At 42.1% G+C, this 17,592-nt stretch overlaps 1 protein-coding gene across 2 annotated transcripts in view; it reads right to left on the reverse strand.

Moving 5' to 3' along the window:
- The window catches only part of Ttn (titin), a 270,353-nt gene that overhangs the window by 90,031 nt on the left and 162,730 nt on the right, over nucleotides 1-17,592 (reverse strand). For both annotated transcript variants that reach the window (XM_013345840.2, XM_013345841.1), the window contains 23 exons: nucleotides 17,282-17,548; nucleotides 16,898-17,164; nucleotides 15,851-16,117; nucleotides 15,619-15,758; nucleotides 15,087-15,213; nucleotides 14,131-14,273; nucleotides 9,598-9,721; nucleotides 8,558-8,824; nucleotides 6,726-6,823; nucleotides 5,871-6,039; nucleotides 5,514-5,780; nucleotides 5,140-5,406; nucleotides 4,776-5,054; nucleotides 4,275-4,683; nucleotides 4,047-4,171; nucleotides 3,675-3,941; nucleotides 2,553-2,822; nucleotides 2,162-2,464; nucleotides 1,761-2,063; nucleotides 1,339-1,526; nucleotides 1,062-1,176; nucleotides 668-952; nucleotides 422-573 (listed from right to left, as the gene is read on the reverse strand). In XM_013345840.2, the coding sequence (XP_013201294.1) occupies nucleotides 422-573; nucleotides 668-952; nucleotides 1,062-1,176; nucleotides 1,339-1,526; nucleotides 1,761-2,063; nucleotides 2,162-2,464; nucleotides 2,553-2,822; nucleotides 3,675-3,941; nucleotides 4,047-4,171; nucleotides 4,275-4,683; nucleotides 4,776-5,054; nucleotides 5,140-5,406; nucleotides 5,514-5,780; nucleotides 5,871-6,039; nucleotides 6,726-6,823; nucleotides 8,558-8,824; nucleotides 9,598-9,721; nucleotides 14,131-14,273; nucleotides 15,087-15,213; nucleotides 15,619-15,758; nucleotides 15,851-16,117; nucleotides 16,898-17,164; nucleotides 17,282-17,548 (5,099 nt within the window). The remainder of the gene's footprint in view (nucleotides 1-421; nucleotides 574-667; nucleotides 953-1,061; nucleotides 1,177-1,338; nucleotides 1,527-1,760; nucleotides 2,064-2,161; nucleotides 2,465-2,552; nucleotides 2,823-3,674; nucleotides 3,942-4,046; nucleotides 4,172-4,274; nucleotides 4,684-4,775; nucleotides 5,055-5,139; nucleotides 5,407-5,513; nucleotides 5,781-5,870; nucleotides 6,040-6,725; nucleotides 6,824-8,557; nucleotides 8,825-9,597; nucleotides 9,722-14,130; nucleotides 14,274-15,086; nucleotides 15,214-15,618; nucleotides 15,759-15,850; nucleotides 16,118-16,897; nucleotides 17,165-17,281; nucleotides 17,549-17,592) is intronic.

Raw genomic sequence — 17,592 nt, forward strand, 5'->3', positions numbered from 1 at the left:
AGATACATGGAATACACACACATATGCACACATACATATAACCAGCATAAAGGAAGAGAACATGGCAGATCAGGTCAACTAAGGTAAATAAAGTGCAGTGATGAAAAAAACCATGAACACTGAAACAAATTACTTCCTTTGAAATGGCTTATAGCTCAGTGTGCGCCTGTGGGTACTCACTAGATACCAAGTGTGTAGGTAAGCTTTCTTTCATGTGTTAAAGGTGTCTAGCCGAAAACAAAATGGGACAACTGTACCAAACCCTGGCTAGATTACCCAAGGAAGAGTCCAAAGGTTTTGATACTTGTCACGACACAAAGGTGAACTGAGCCCATGACCCGTCTGCATGGCCTCCCAGCCTCCTCCTGGAATCCCCTTTATTCTCTCTTCTAAAATTGCTGCGTTACTATGCGACACTCACTTTAGTCCATGTTTTCCGGCTCATGTCTCTCTTTTCAATGACATATCCAGTTAGTGGGCTTCCTCCGTCATCGTCGGGTGGTTCCCAAGTCAAGTGCACAGAATCCTTTGTTACGTCGCTAAATTTCAGTTCTTTGGGTGCGCTTGGGGGAGCTAGTAAGAAAAGGCAGTGGGAGGTGTTATGAGTGAGGTCAATATGTATTAATGCAGTCAAAGCACATTAGATAGCAGGAGTTTAATTCCTTACCGATCACATTGACATCAATTTCTCCAGAAATTGACTTCACAGGATTTTCTAATGTGAGTGTGTAAATACCCTTGTCTGGCCGTTCACTCGGAGAAATAATGAGTTCGGCATAGGCAGATATGGTCTTCATTTTCACACGGTCCCCCTCTTCTAGGACTTGATCTCCAAAAGTCCAGGTTGCCTTTGGTCTTGGGTAGCCCGTGCTTGGAACCAGGATCTTGATGGGATTTGGGACGATAACTTCCAGACCATCTTTGAATGCACTCAAATCCATCGTTGGTTCAACTACCAAGAAGAAAAAAAGCCGTGAATTTCTAGCACCATATATATGTCTCTGGTACACCGAAGAAGGTATGGGCTATTCCCTAATCTAGAAAGTCAAGTATCTTTTTACCAAAGGCATCATCAGCGGTGAGAGGACCAAGGATCTCGGATGGATCTGAAACACCAGCTGCATTTTCTGCAGATACTCTATATAAATATTTATTCCCTTTATGCAATCCAGTGACCTAAAATTACAAGTTAGTATTTGTTAACATCATATTCATTTAAGCCCATGAACATATATATGTTATAATATATGTGATATTTTATAATTATGTATATATAATATAGAACATATATACATATATAATACACACATACTTTTTTTTAAGATGCAAACTGCTTACCTTGTAAGTCAGTTCAGGGACAGGTTTCATATTGCAGCGAATCCAATTGTCTTTCCCTTCCTCACATCTTTCAATTATATACCCCAATATTGGGCTGCCCCCATCTTTCAGAGGAGGCTCCCATGTGAGCTGAACTGATGATTGTGTCTGTTCCGAGGAACTGAGGTTCACAGGAGGACTTGGTCTCTCTGGAATGGCAGAAAAATTAGGGACATATAATTTCATTGAGTGACAATTTCTTAAGACATGGAATGATCCTAACAATGTCATCAGAACAAGTCTGTGGGCCGTGTGGGCACAGTCTTGGCTTTTTATAGTTTTGTCCTTATATTTTATTTGATCAGAAGCATCTGAATTCACAGATTTAATTCTTTGGTTTCATGAGGTGTTTATTTCCTTTTTAAGTATTGCTATGATCTTACCTATTGGATCAGCAACTTTGACAAAGGGTGTGGCTGTACTTGGTTTCCCAACTCCGATTCGGTTCTGGGCTCTGACCCGGAAGCTGTACTCCTGTCCTTCAACCACATCGGTGACCGTTGCTGACAGGTCCTCAGCCCTTATGGTCATGGCAGTGTCCCACCTGATAGAAGTCTTGTCCCTCAGTTCAATCACATAGTTTGTGATTTCAGCACCTCCATCGTACTCTGGTGGCTCCCACGTCAGCGAGACACCAAATCTATTCACGTCGGTGATGGTGACATTCAAAGGAGGGCCTGGAACATCTGGATGTTATCACAGAAGAAGCACAAGTGAATTCGGGTTATGTTGGGGAGAAAGAAAAAAATTAAGCTAGTTGGCAGTTTACTTAACCACTTCTTACCATATTTACTCCTGGCTTCCACAGGATTGTCGGTTTCTACTGGTTCTCCAGTGCCAACTCTGTTCCTAGCGCTCACACGGAACAGGTACTCCACTCCTCCCTTCTGTAGGCCGGTGACAGTAAACTCACAGCTGTCCGCTCGGTCAGTGACCAGCACCCAGGTCTTCCTCTTGATATCACGCCTTTCAACAACATAACCTATGATTTTGCTCCCACCGTCTGTTAATGGTTCTTCCCAAGCGAGGCTGACTTCACCATCAAATGTTTCAGTCACTTCTAAGTTACGAACTGGCCCAGGAACATCTGCAATGTACAAATCATAGACTGTTTAGTGGTGCTACACCTTTAAGCTGCACTAAGTCAATCAAGTTTGAGTGACTTGGCGGCTTACCAATAACTTGTAAGTTGATGAAGCCTTCTGCTTTCCCATGCTTGTTCTGAAGCACGATTTTGTACCTCCCCTTGTCCTCCTTTTTGGCTTCCAAGATTCTGAAAGAAGTCTGCTCAGCTGTAGTGTCCACAGTTTTTGTAGACAGAGGTTCATTTTCTTTAAACCACTCAGCTTCTGCTTTGGGGTAGGCGTCGTAGGGCACGACCATAGTCAGGGGCTGCCCGGCATCAACCACGAGATCCTGATCAGCTGTCTTGATTTTAGGTGCAGCTAGTGAGAAAGAGAACATGCAAACGTGTTTGAGTTATATATTATAGTCATGCTACAGCATGGGTTTTTTTTTTAAACTCTACATTGGCTAACATTATCAGAACCTTGGAAGTATGCTGCAGTCATTTTATAGCAGAGAGCACAGTTGGAGGGTTATAATAATTCTTCCCTATTCCAAACCATCAGCCTTGAAAAAAAAAGATAGTTGGAGATGGCATAATAAAGATTAACATCCAGTCTTCATTAAAAATAGTAACAGAGAGGGGATAGAGAGATGGCTCAGTGGTTAAGAGCACTGGTTGTTCTTCCCGAGGACCTGAGTTCAGTTCCCAGCAACCACATGGTTGCTCATAACCATCTATAATGAGATTTAGTGCCCTCTTCTGGCATGTAGGTATACATATAGGCAGAATATTGTATACATAATAAATAAATCTTTAAAAAAATATTAACAGAGGACCGAGAATAAAGTGAAGTGGGTTTTGCTTTTGTTGCTGAAACTATTTGATAAAATCAGCTTTTGATAAATCAGACATTTTTTTCCTTGAATACAGGATATACCAATAGGTTGTTTTTAGAACAACCTATATAGGTATCTTGGGTCAAGATGAGAGTTATCTAAAAGATATATAGGAGTTGCACAGCAGTAGAGTGAGGGATTGTCATTAATTTTATGAATTCGTGAACAGCTGCCACGTGCCAGGAATAATCCCATGGTATGATATGAATGCCATTAATGTCCTCTCTAGAATAGGAGAAAGCAGAGTATCTAACATGCGATGTGGGCTTGAAAGCCATAGGCTTTCACAAGAAGCATTTTGCTCTAACTGTAAAATCTGAAAGGCGCCTTACCTGCTAACTCAAGTTTCGCTCTGGCTTCTTTATCTTTGGCAATGAATCTGTATTCGCCCTGGTCACGTGGTTTAATGTCACAAATCTGTAGCCTGTGTATCTTTCCTTCACTCATCATCTGGTGCTTGTCGCCCTGGACAACAACCATGTTATTTCTAAGCCATTGGACCTCCACTTTATCTTTGTTGAGCTCAGCCATAAAGATAACATCGGCACCAGGGGCTTCAAGAATGTCTTGAGGAGGCCTGATAATCTCGACAGGGATTTCTGGAAAGGAAATGTAAAAGTAAAAACAGACGTATGCTTGTATTTTTATCAGCATCATAAAAAAAGGTCACTTCGGTCAGAATTGCTCTTGAAGCCGATGCGCACCTTCCACAAAGAGCCTCGCTCGGGACTTCCTGTCTTCTACGCCACAAGCGTATTCACACTCATCCTCCAGCCGGCAGTCCTTTATGATGAGCCTGTGTACGCTCCCATCCTTTTCAAATTTGTATCTGAAGAAGAGATTGGATGATTAGTTAGCTTGAGCCACAAGTGCGAGGCTGTCAAAGTGCACACAAAAGCAGCGAGCCCCGGCACCGAATGCTTTTGGCATACTTTTTGCCTTCCTTGATTTCTCTTCCGTTTCGGTACCATTTTACATTGGCTTTCTCTCTGGAGAGTTGGCAGGAGAAGACCGCGTCATCAAACTCAGTGACCGTCTGGTCTTCCAGGTGCTCCACGAATTCCGTCGGGGCTTCTATGATGAGCAGCTCTGCGACCGATTTGTCTTGTCCAGCTGTGACAATGTATTCACCTTCATCTGGAAACCCGCAGTCCTTGATGATTAGCGAGTGCTTGTACTTATCAATTCGGTACGACACGCGGTTGTCAAAAGGCACTTCTTCTCCATTTTTGGTCCACTTGAGTGTCACATTGAGACGATTCACCTTGCACCAGAAGGTGACTGATTTCTTCTCCATTGTTTCGATATCTTTAAGAGGTTCAATAATCCTAAGATCTTCCTCTGTAGTGATAGAGAACATAATGTTGAATTCAGTTGTTTGCATAATATAAATGGCTGGGAAAAAATGCTCTGGCACCATCTAAGTCACATACCTTCCACTATTAGATTGGCTGCGCTCTTAACATTCTCCCCTCTGTGGTTAGTCAGCGACACACTGTAGTTGGCTTGGTCATCTAAACGTGCATCTCTGATTCTGAGAGTGTAGACCAGGTCCTTCTGGAGGATGATGTATTTTGAACTATCAAATATGGCCTCTTCGTTTCTGAACCACTTGGCTTTGGCACCTTCGGTATTGACTTCACAGTTAAAGACAACCTCTTGCTGTTCTTTCACCGTGGTGTCCTTAAGAGGAACTATGATCTTGAGTTTTTCTGTAAACAACCAATAAGACTTTGTAGCATGACGAGGGACCAAAACTACAAACAAATCAATCCAAAGAAGCAAGAAGAAACTTACCGATGACGGTCAGGTGAGCCGCAGCTCTGGCAGCTCCAACCATGACTACGTAAGTGCCCATGTCTTGTAGTGTGGCGTCTTTCACAACCAGGACTCTCTTTTTGCCATCAGCGATGACGTCATATTTATCTCCAGACTCAAGAGTCTGATCATCCCTCTTCCACTGAACTTCAAAGCTTTCCTTTGATATAGTGCAGACAAACTCGGCCTTTTCTCCTTCCAGGATTTCAAGGTTTTGAGGCTTTGAGATGAATTCAGCAGCAAGTTCTGGAAAGCAAAACATTGGAAGACATTGAAGACACAGGCGTTTGACCCTTAAGTCAGACAGGAATGAATGACTTTGGAGAGAATGCGCTTCCCCGAGATTTTCTTACCATGTACTTTGACTTTGCCGTCTGTCCGAGAACTTGGGAGTCGACAGTTGTAGCTGCCCGCGTCCTCAAGCTGCGCATTCTGGACGATCAGGATTCTCTTCCTGCCATCTGTAAGTATCTCAAATCTTCCTGTTTCTATGATCTCCTCATCCCCTTTGTACCAGATCACTTCGGCCCCAGGCTTGGAGACTTCGCACACCAGCTTGATAGTGTCTCCTTCACTAACTTCAAGGTTAGCCAGATTCTTTGTGAAGACAGCTTCTTCCTCTATAGAAAAAGAACCCAAATTCATTCAGTAAAACCGGAAGTGGGTTTTCCAGACTAGTGCTTTTAGGCAAAGAAAGCCTTCACACTCACCCAGAACTGTCAGCATGCCGGAAGTTCTTGCCGTCCGCACTTCACAGGAATATTCGGCTTCGTCGTTCAGTAGACATTTGTTGACGACGAGAATTCGTACGGCTCCCTTAGAAATGATGTCATACTTTTTGCCCTTTTTAATTTCAGCACCATCTTTAAACCACTGAACCTGTATTTTAAGGCAAACAGATTTATTTATTTTTTAATCAGTGTTCATGTTGTTCCTTCACATGGTATTCCTAACAAACTACGGGAGCTAGGATGCGGAAGAATTAAAAAAAAAATCAATCTTAAGACATTATAGTATTTATAAAAGAAGACCATAAATATAGTATGTATGAAGGACAGATAAAAATATAAATAAAAAAACAAAAAGCAAGAACAAAGTCACCAAGTACTGTTGACCCTTTATGATACTATTACCAAATATGAAAAAAATAGCAGGATTATGCATGTTTTGAGTCTTAGGGGGCCTTAGTCTGCTGTGGAAGCAGACTGAAAATTAAAGAAATTTGGCAATAAAAATAGTTTATGGCAACCTGAAATACCTAGCTAAGATGCAGAATTACTGCTGTTTAATTTTTTTTTAATCTTAAAATGATAGCAACTCCAAATGTCTCTAAATGGTAAAATCTCGTCTGAGTTCAGGGTTTTTCTACTGAGTAATACTGAGGAGAATAATTAAGTCAGGTCCATCTTTCATGCTAACATAATCTTTAAAATGGGGAAGGGGGTAGCTATTTTTTTCTTACTTTCTATTTGGCCGAAAGCAAACAGAGCTTCTTGCTAATCTAAGATAATGTTGTGTAGTTACAGACCTTGGATACCCTAAGATAATGTTGTGTAGTTACAGACCTTGGCATTTTCCTTGGAAATTTCACATTCAAACCGAGCCGTTTCTTTTTCTTTAACTTGAAGGTCCGTGAGTGGTCTTAGGAATTCCACATGAGGAGCTGTAAGAGATATTCAAAGGAGGCTCCTGCAAATTAATCCTCATATTTTTCTGGTACACATTAAAAAAAGTGGCTGTCTCTCTCTCTCTGTGTCTCTCTCTGTCTGTCTCTTTCTCTGTTTCTCTCTGTGTCTCTCTCTGTCTCTGTCTCTCTCTTTCAAGACAAGGTTTCTCTGGCCTTAAACTCTGCCTGCCTTTGCCTCCCAAGTGCTGGGCCTCAGGGCTGCACTGCCAACACCCAGTGAGAAAAAGTGACTGTCTTTTGCAGGACTTTTTTTTTCTTTTCCCATATTAGTAGACTGACACTGACTTTGAAATCGCTTGCAGCTTCCATGGCGGATGATGCCTTGCTTTTGATCTGTCTAGCTCACATACATTTTGTCTTACTGTGCTACCAACTTAGTTCTTTCACACTGAGATCCATCTCAGCTCTTCTGAAAGCTTCCTGAAGAAGATGCCTTCTTTCTGTTGGGTCTATACCAGAGTTGAAGGACATTATTTGTCAAAGGAAACACTAGTAAGGGAAGAAACATCATTCGGAATCCAGCAGAATTCAAAGACAATAGCCCGAATGCCAAGACAACAGTTTGAAGCCCTCCAGTTGGCTTTGTGTATGGCTAATAGGCATGAGTCCAGTTGGAACCACGCATATCCAGCTTTTCAGTTTTGACTCAGCTTTAAAGATTTCCCATGCAAGTCAGGCATGTATTCGTATGACAAACACTGTGTTCTACAGGGGGCGCTGATTTGGCTTTTATGTCTGCTGGTTCAGGCATCTCCAGACACGGGACTGCTGCTCTGCGGGACGGAGCAGCTGCCTCTTTTCCCTTCCATCTTTCAGTGCCCCTTATAAGGCCTTTCCAAGTTGACCCTTCTTGGTCATGGGGTTCTGAGACCAACGCTAGCTGATAGGCTTGACGATAAGCCATCATGGCTGAGCCTTCACCAAGAGGAAGTAGATGACAAGGGGAAGAAACCCCATGGGGCTACTCTGAGGTAAGTTAACTGAAGCGTGGAAAGAGTGACATGGCACAAGGTGCTGGGAGCACAGTCAAAGCCACTAGGTTTTAGTTGTTGACAGATGAGAAGCAACATAGCCAAACAAGTATTGCACAAAAATATAGCATGAAAAATGCTTTGCTGGACAAATGAATCAACAAAGCGAATGAGCTAGCTAGCAGTGGACATACTGAGATAAAGGCTTATTTCTGCACCAGGGGAAGAAGCAATAGCAAAAGTGATAAAGTGCTTCATTCAAAGAATCCAGGACTCAAAGAACCTGGGCCTCATTCAGCTTCTCTTCCATCCTTATTCTCAGACTGAGTTATGTGATAGGGCATTGACACATTAGAGCTGTTCTCAAGTATGTTTGTTCCCGTTCAAGCAAACTTTCATTCTCATTTTTAAGATATTCTCCAGGCCTGAAAACTTATCTTCCTTCCAAATAGAGTCACGGTTCTGCACTTCCCTTTGTGTTAAAGGTTATTTTCATCTCTAGCAGGATATTCAAATAGTGGGATTAACCGCATACAGACAAAGAGCACAGTAGCACAGTGAACAGTGGTCGGTGTCTCTCCCAAGACAAGACAGGAGCACAAGAAGGTTTGTAAAGATACGTGTGAAGTATCAGGTTAGGTCAAGAATTATGATTAGGCCAAGAAGGGCATGCATAAAGTGTCTTGATGTTTTGGCTACAAAGAGTTACAAAGGCCAAGTCCTGAGGAGGAGTACTTACGAACAACATTCAGGTTACAGGACGTCTTAAAGTCCTTAGCGTCGCAAGTGTACGTCTTGATATCCTCTGGGGTACAGCCATGTATAATGAGCTTCCTGACCCTGCCATCAGCAACGATTTCGTATTTCTTGCTCTTGAGGATTTCTGTGCCATTTTTGAACCATTTCACCTTGGCATTCTCTCTGGACACTTCACACTCCAGCACTGCAGTGGCCTCCTCTTCGACCGTCTGGTCTTCAAGGGGTTTAGTGAACTCAACTGGGGGTTCTGAAAGAATCCAACTTATTAGCTGCTTCCCTTCTCCAAGAGTTCCAGAACTTTCTCTGGCATCTCTGGGGCTGCTTCTGCTCTAAGTTTACTCACTTGCCAAACTATTTTTCATTTAGCTGTTTTCCTTAAATAGTGTTGCTTTATCATTATTCATATACACAGAGAAAAAAAAAAAAACCTTTCTATGTTTTTTCCCCTTCCCCCCTGCCCCGGCCAGTCTGGAAACTCATTTTGTAGACCAGGCTGGTTTCAAACTTGAGACAATCCTTCTGCCTCTGCCTCTTGAGGGTTAGGCTTACAAGAAAAATAAGTATAAAACATAAAGGAAATAATGGCCAACATTTTCATAAAATGGGCTGATGATAATTATTTCACCAGTTGATTTTGGAACTAGTTTAAAAAAAACAATAATAACATAGGGACAGAAAGAGTATGTAAAACCCACGTTAATTTTGATTTTTTTTTTCCTTCTGAGACAGGTTTTCTCTGTGTAGCCCTGACTGTCCTGGAATTCACACTGTAGACCAGGCTGGCTTTGAACTCACAGAGATCTGGATGTCTCTGCCTCCTGAGTGCTGGCCTTGAAGGTGTATACACTGCCTCACCATTTAAAAAAAACAAGCTATATTTTGTTATGCGAAAATGTAAATTAGACTTTTGGATCCTGATTTTAATGATCTGCGGTGCTCTTGCACAGCAACAATTAGGCGGATGCATTATTTATGATTCTGCTCACGGTGTGTGCACTTAGGGATGATTTTTGAAATTACCTTTCACAAAGAGGTTGGCCTGAGTTTTGAAGTCCTTGGCCGTCAGCTGGACCTCTCCCGCGTCTTCCAGCTTCACGTCCCTCAGGGTGAGTGTGTGAACTCTTCCTTCCGAACGGGTCACCACCTAGGTGAGTTTGCAAAGAGTGCAGGAGACAGAGAGATGAAACAGCTGCTAGAATGCAGGTCCCTTAACTCATCCGGATAAACTATGTAAGAGTGTTACACACATTGGTTTATGATCATATATGTTGAATATATATTTATCTTAAAATGACTTCAGCCAATAGTTTCAAAACTTCTAGAAATATTTTTAGGATTTTTTTTTTAGTTACCATTATGTAAATAAGAGGTGATTTTAGGGCCATTTTTAGCATTTCTTTGTTACCGTTCTATAAATACAGGGTGGTTTTTTATGTTGAACTTGCACAGACCAATTTCTATTTACATTTCTGATCCTGTGAAAAATACATGTAATTATGAATATGTATGCATTTCTGTTTTGCTTCAGGCTTGTGTGTAGAAAGAATTTAGAGAAGCTCAAAACAAAAGAAAAATGATTGGTTATTGTAACCTGAAAGTAGATTTTTTTTCCTGAAAGAAAACTGTATGTTTTAAAGGGAAGGTAATGATCATATAAATACAAGCAGAACTCTTCTCTCATTTATTTTAGTAATTCAATTTACTTTGCTTTATTTATTTATTTTGGTTTTTCGAGATCGGGTTTCTCTGTAGCTTTGGAGCCTGTCCTGGAACTTGCTCTGGTAGACCAGGTTGGCCCCAAAGTCACAGAGATCCGCCTGCCTCTGCCTCCCGAGTGGGGATTAAAGATGTGCACCACCACCACCTCCTGGCTTCAGTTTACTTTGCAAATGAATGCAATCCATGACTAATTTGTACAATTTCTGAATTTTGTTAACAAATTTTTTTGATGTTGACTCGTCTGTCTTCCTGCGTTTGAACATCAGTAATGGGAAAATCAGACATCCCTGGTGCTGTTAGAGGTAGAAGATTGGGGTTCTAGAACCTAAGGTTCCTCAAAAGCTCCGCTCTGTAGTTGAGATTGGCTTTAGCACATAAGTGTCTACTTAGAGTTAAGAATCGTAACTGTTTTCTGGTGAAACTATTTATATATATTTAGCTAGGGGTAGAAGAAAGAAATAGGAATACAGTTTCACTGAAACATTTTCTTCAAATAAGAACATGTTATAGTTATTCATCTAACTGCTTTTAATATTGAGAACACCTGAAACAATAAGGCACATACACAGCTGGGAAACAGTAGTTAAGATTGACCCTAGGAGCATAGCTGCTACTTACTTGGGAGGTGGGGTCTGGATGGGACTTTTAAAACAATGTCTATGAATTTTGAACTTTGACTTATGGCCACTTAAAAGGAACTTGGGCTTCTAACACATGCACCATTATATAGTATCTATCAATACATCGATTTGCCATCTGAGTTATTCTGAAAAGTCTGTAGGATATTCTCTGTCACTGAATATATCGCCCAGAAAGTAGTGAGTTTTCAATAAATGGCTTATGTAGACCATAGTCAATAGTTTGACTGTATTCAAATAGAAAGGAAATACAATAGATAGAAAAACAAATCAATGAAATGAATGCCAAATATTTTTGGTAAACCATGTAATGATAACGTTAAGAGTCATCCTTTGTTGATATAACGAGGTATACTGGTGGAACACAGAAGGCACCACCAAACTGTTAAAATTTAAATACAAAATTATCAAAAGCCTCTGAGAGAATTTGGCTGTTTTCACTTGGCCAAAGAGGATAAAAACCAAAAATGAAAGAAAAATAAAGTTTATTTCCAAAATGTTGCCTTCCAGTTTCTGATATCTATAAGTTGTTTTGTGTGACTGTTGGTGTAGAGATTAAAGATTTTTACAAAAAGTGTAGATAAAAAGGCCCGAGTTAACATGACAAGAACAGTTTGTGCTAATAAACCTAATTTAAACAAAACCTCTAAACTGTAGTAAGTGAACATGCAACTTTGCAGCTCGTCCTTAATTGTTTTTTTGGAAAGAGACACTTAAGAGGTACAAGATCTTGGAAACAGACAAGATCACCTGGCAAAATTGAGAGCATGGGGGTGGGAGGAAGAGAGGGGAGAAGGGGTAGAGGAGGGGAGAAGGGGAGGGTTGGGGAGAACTTGAGGGAATGGGATAGTCGAGATGGAGGAAGGACAGAGATGAGAGCGAGGAAAGAGATATCTTGATTGAGGGAGCCATTATAGAGCTAACAGAAACCAGGCTCTAGAGAAATTCCCAGGAATCCACAAGGATGACCCCGCCTAAGACCCCAAGCAAAAGACTAGAGGGGGCCCGATCTTGACTTGCCCTGTAGTCAGACTGATGAATATCTTAAATATCACCATAGAACCCTCATCCAACAACAGATGGAAACAGAGGCAGAGATCCACACATCGGAGCACTGGGCTGATCTCCCAAGGTCCAGTTGAAGAGTGGGAGCAGTGAAGGTCAAGACAATAAAGGGTTCATCTACTGAAACTGTTTACCTGAGCTAATAGGAGCTCACCAACTCCACCCAGACAGAGAAGGAACAAGCATACCACCAAACTAGTCCCTCTGAATGTGACTGACAGTTGTATGGCTGGAGACTGAGGGGCCACTGGCAGTGGCATCAGGATTTATCTCTACTGCTTGTACTGGCTTTTTGGGATTCTATTCTCTTTGGATAGATACCTTGCTCAGCCTGGATGTAGTAGGGAGGGCCTTGGGCCTTCCCAATGTGCCTTCCCCTCTCTTAGGGGGTGGGTGGAAGGGTGTGTGGAGGGAATGGGAGGAGGGAGGCAGTGGGAATTTGGATTGGTTTTTTTTTTTTAAAAAAAAAATCTAATAAATTAAAAAAAAGAAAGAAAAAAAAAAGATAGGAGATCAAGTTCGCAGAAGGATTAGTTTTGGAAGGCCCCCTGTGGGATTAACATTCCTACAGGCAGGGACAATTCAGCAGCCCTCTGGCTCTGGTGGACCCACCCTTCCTAACCCTAGGAAAAAATGTAATATGATAATAGATTTTCCCCTTGGAGTAAAGCAGATGCGAGATTTTTAGGAATCTACATTTTAAGTCAAAATCGCAGAGTTTTTGTGTTTGAATGGATAGTCATCTGTCCTTCCCCCCCCCCCCCAATATAAAGCTCCTAGTTTAACCACCAAATAAGAAAAAGAAATACGCTGCACTGAATAGGAAAAAAAAAGACTTGTACATATTAAACCAAGAAATTTGAGTTGAACCCAGCACCTGGTTTGGTATCTAGAAGACTTTGCTGTAAAAAAAAGTTTTTTGGTGTGAAATGCTATAGTCGGAAGGTTCTGCCGCCTTTTCTCGTTGGTAACAATAAAAACCAAAGGTCTTGGTCCACTGAGTGCTGGGCAGAACTCACCTACCAGATGACTGTTACTGAGTTAATTATTACTCATTTAGTTGAACGCTAGTTTTTAAAATCTATTTTCAACCATCTACATGAAGGCAATGTCCTCTAGTCCTTCAGCCTCTGTGAAACTAAATCCCCTTCCAATGATATCTTTTTCAGTCTTCAAATTTTGATTTGTATAGAAATTTTACAGATGGTCAGTATTATTTCTGGAATATTGGGCAAGGCAAAAGCTGCAGAACAATGAAATGTCCTGTATTTTTCTATATTTTATTTTTAAGAATTCAAAATGCAGGGCAAATTATCAAGCTACTGTGAGTATCACTTCTACACTAAAGGGATTGCACAAGTTTAATTTTCTGATCTGGGCAGAAGCCCAGGAGGTACAGAAATAAAAGATCAATTTAGGCCTATCTGAATAAATGTTTTCACTTTGCGGTTGAATGTTGAGCCTCAGGAATGAATGTTAGCCAAAACTAAGGCAGTTTACCCAAACTTCTCAGAAGTTTATTCATTTACACACAGGGATCCCTGCAACGCCCCCCCCCCCATTCCGCCAGCTGCACTTTAAATGGTCCTCTGGCATTCCAGAGTTTGCGCAGCCTAAAACACTTGAGCGTTAAAAATAGCCTTGGGGAAATGCTAGAAGAGAAAATCTGCCCAGAAGTTATCTCTCCGACTCTATCAACTGCCCAAAATGGAGTTCCAGTCTCCTCTCAATCCGTTTCTACCCAGAACACCAGATAACACAGGAACAACCTGTGTGCACAGCTGCGGCTGAGCTCGGTTAGGAAGCCCCTCCGCTCTGTTCTTGCTTTCCACCACCCCTATGAGCTAGCCCTGATGGCTACTGAACATTTGCCTCCTTTTCTTCCTTCCCGAAAAAACTACAACCTGATCATATTTAAAATTGTTATTCCTATTTTAGTAAGACACTATCATCAGGTTAAACGTATGTAATCTGAAAACTCCCATCTTACAGTTCCAACAGAAATCAAGTTAGAGGAAGGACAAAAGCAAGGGCTCTGGAGGGGAGGAGCCTTAGCAAGAACAAAGCGAAGGACAATGGAAGTGATCCCAAGGGAGAAAGGCAAAGCAGTAACTGGTGGCCCGCTTATTACCTTATCATCAGGCTCCAGTTTCTTCCCTTTAAGGTACCATTCCACTGGGATATCCTCATAAGACAGTTCGCAGTCAAAGGTGGCTGTTTCCCCTGCGGTCACTGTGACGTCCTTCAGAGGCCTCAGAAGACCGATTATCCGTGCTTTGCGAGAGGGAAGGAAATGCCTTGTGTTATTCATTCTGAAATTTCCCAAGGATAAACAGATTTAATTCTTCATTTCCATGATGGTTTTCTTTATGAAGGAAAGAGCCACAAGTCTGGCTGCTGCTTTAACTCCCATGTGGACGTGGCCCCGTGGTGCCGAGAAGGGGAGAGTAGGCAACCGAAGAGCTGGTGTTTGTAGGAGCCGCCTCTCCAGGATATACAAGGTCAGCAAGAAATCTGGGCTGCATCTGTCTCTCTGCCAGGCGTCAAGTTCCTCCTGCTACATAAGGTATGTGACCTCCAAAATAACTAAGGCTCTGATTGGGAGAGACAAGGGGTCCCCGGCCCCACAGCCTGTCCATGTCCATCAGCCACTTCGCACCTTCCAAAAATGGGAACCTAACTTTTCTGCCTCCCTTCTTGAGCTGAAAATGCCCACACAGCAAAGGTCTTCTCTCTAGGGTTACTGTTGGATAGTCACTTGAGAGATACAGGTTTTTAAAGAATTTTTAATTCTTAGTTCTTACTCTATGTTTATCGATTTTGAATGAAAGGATTGCAACAGCAGAAAAATCTGACTTTAATTTGTCATTGATGTTCAAATGACAAAGTCACTGAAAATGTCAAGAATTTAGAAATCTGAACGACTTTTATATCAGGAGGTCAAAAAATAAATAGGAAAGCCAGTTTTTACACACAAATATTATTTTCCAATCCCAGTTAAGTTCACATTCATTCTCTGAGTAAACTTTCTTTCTTTTTCCTTTCCTTTTCTTCCTTCCTTCCTTATCAAAAACATGTAATACTTACGCTTAACTCGGAGGTGGGCGCTAGATTTGACATTGGCAGCTTGGAAATCTACACCACCAGTCTGATCCAGGCGGCAGTTGTGTAAGATTAGAAAATGTATCTTGCCTTCTTCTTTAATTTCACACTCCTGTGCCAACGGAGAGAAAGTGTTTCACAGCGAGTAATGTTGAGACTTTTTTTCATAGGTATATAATGTAATTTATAAAAAGGTGCTACAAATGAATGGTTATACATACACTTCATGAATGAAATACAGCCCCCTGGTACTACCAGAAGTGTTTCTTTTAGCTGTGTGATTCTGAACTAGAAGCGTTATAGGATACATCTAACTTAGACAGTGCTGGGCAAGAATCAATGTACAAGTGACCTTCCTAGTCCATTCACAGACCCCAACGTCTCTCTTTGGCTGCAGGCCCCATATGGAACTTAATTCCATGTTTCAAATGCCCCGCATGCACCCTGACTTTTCGCCTGTCCTTTTCCACTTCACACTATCCCTCTTCAGTGCTGACAGGTTCAGAAATAGCCGTACAGGTGTTTGGAGCAGCGCCTCTCCCTTGAGTTTCCAGTTGGCATGGATATCATCTTCAGAGATCTCGGTTTCAAAGCGTGCTGTCTCGGTCTCCATCACCTCGACACTGTACAGGGGTCGCACCAGTTTAATCTCCCGATCTGGAAGAAATGAAGGGTCAGCATGTGCCATGAGTCTCTGGCAGAGAAGACTCCCATGGCGACTACAGGGAGACTCGTGGAAATGTCCTCACCCTCAATGTCGAGCTTTCCAGAGGTCTGGTCTGTCCCACAGTCACAGGTATACTGGCCAATGTCGGATTTCAAGGCTTTCTTGAGGATCAGCATCCGCTTCTTGCCGTCAGCCTTAATAACAACATTTTTAGACGGCTTTATTTCCTTCCCGTCCTTAAACCATTTCACGGGTGCATCCGCTTTGCTGATTTCACACTGAAGAACCACTTCATCCTTCTCCACGCCCGTGTAATCCTGAAGCTTTCCTGTGAAGTATGGGTCTCCCTCTGCAGGTGAAGAGAAGTGGAGAACCGTCACCCACCTACAGAGCTGGCGATCCCTGGGCAGGTGTAATGGTACCCCAGAGAGTTCCGAGTGTGCTTTACAGCCGTACCCCACTGTCCATCAACTAGCATCTTTAGTTTCTAAATGTTAGGAAGAGAATCAGCGCACAGGAGTTATGGTTCAAAATCATCGGCTTAGACTTTTAAAAAATTATCAATCGCTTAAAGGACACACACAGTTCGGCTCTGGGAGATGTTCCTTTGCCATTTGTCTAGTTTTTCAAATTCTTAGTCACTCTTATCAGGTCTTGAAGCTTTGTAGCCTTCCCATTCCCCAATCTAGCAATAGTTTGCCCCGAGCGTATCTCCATATATTAGCTGTCATAAGTGGATTTTCTTATAGAAAGGACCAAGGAGAACAATGAGCTTTACTAAATTCTTTTTGCCTCGCTCTGTAGAAACTTGAAAGGCTACTATTCTGAAATAATTTTGATAGCAGAGGAGAAAGTACTTATGCATTCTTATTTTGCGTGACAAGCCAGATTTAATCTGGTTCTTGGGCCTCATGATCATCTTTTTTGCTCTGTAGTTCAGAAATACACTTGGCAATGCATGTGGTGGTTTCTTAGACACATCTCCATGCAGTATTACACTCAGAAGAGCATTTTATATCACACACACACACACACACACACACACACACACACACACACACACACACACAACTCCATACTTTTCCTGTTGAATTCAGTGTGCTATAATCCAGTTTTTAAAAACGCCTACCCAGCACGGTGAGTTTGGCTTCTGAACTTATCCCCATCGCCTCCACTTTAATTTGGGAGGTGTCGTCGATTATCAGATCTTTGAATGTGATGGAATGCGTTTTCCCTTCGTCGTGCATGGAGACTCGCTTGCTGGTGTGAAGGCGCTGGTCGTTCTTGAACCAGCTCACTGGGATGTTGTCATGGGACAGCTCTACAGTGAACACAGCATTTTCCCTCTCTTTGGCTGTCACGTCCTTGAGTGGGGTAAGGAATTTGAGGCGGATTCCTGTCGAAGAAAACACAGCCAATTACTTCCACCACTTTAACAAGGAAATGTAAAATTAAATGCAAAAAAATATATATAATTCTATAGGCACCTATACCACCACCACAAACAATTTACCTTCAATGATCAGTTTGCCACTGGTATGTTTATCCTCAGCTTCAAACATGTACTTGGCTTCGTCTTCAAAAGCGGCTGACTTGATCACCAGGGAATGCCTGGTGCCATCCTTGATGAGTTCAAACCTGTCATCGCCTGTGATCTCCTGGGTTCCTTTGAGCCAGCGGAAGGTTTTGGGCTCCCTGGATACCTCACACTCGAATTTAGCCTCGTCTTTCTCGAAGACTTTGACGTCGCTGAGAGGCGTGATGAAAATGAGCGGCAGTTCTGAAAGAGAAGCCGGAGCAGAGCCCGTCACAGAGCCTGCCGCT

The sequence above is a fragment of the Microtus ochrogaster genome, chromosome 4 (assembly GCF_000317375.1).
Source record: "Microtus ochrogaster isolate Prairie Vole_2 chromosome 4, MicOch1.0, whole genome shotgun sequence".
Taxonomy (NCBI): Eukaryota; Metazoa; Chordata; class Mammalia; order Rodentia; family Cricetidae; genus Microtus; species Microtus ochrogaster.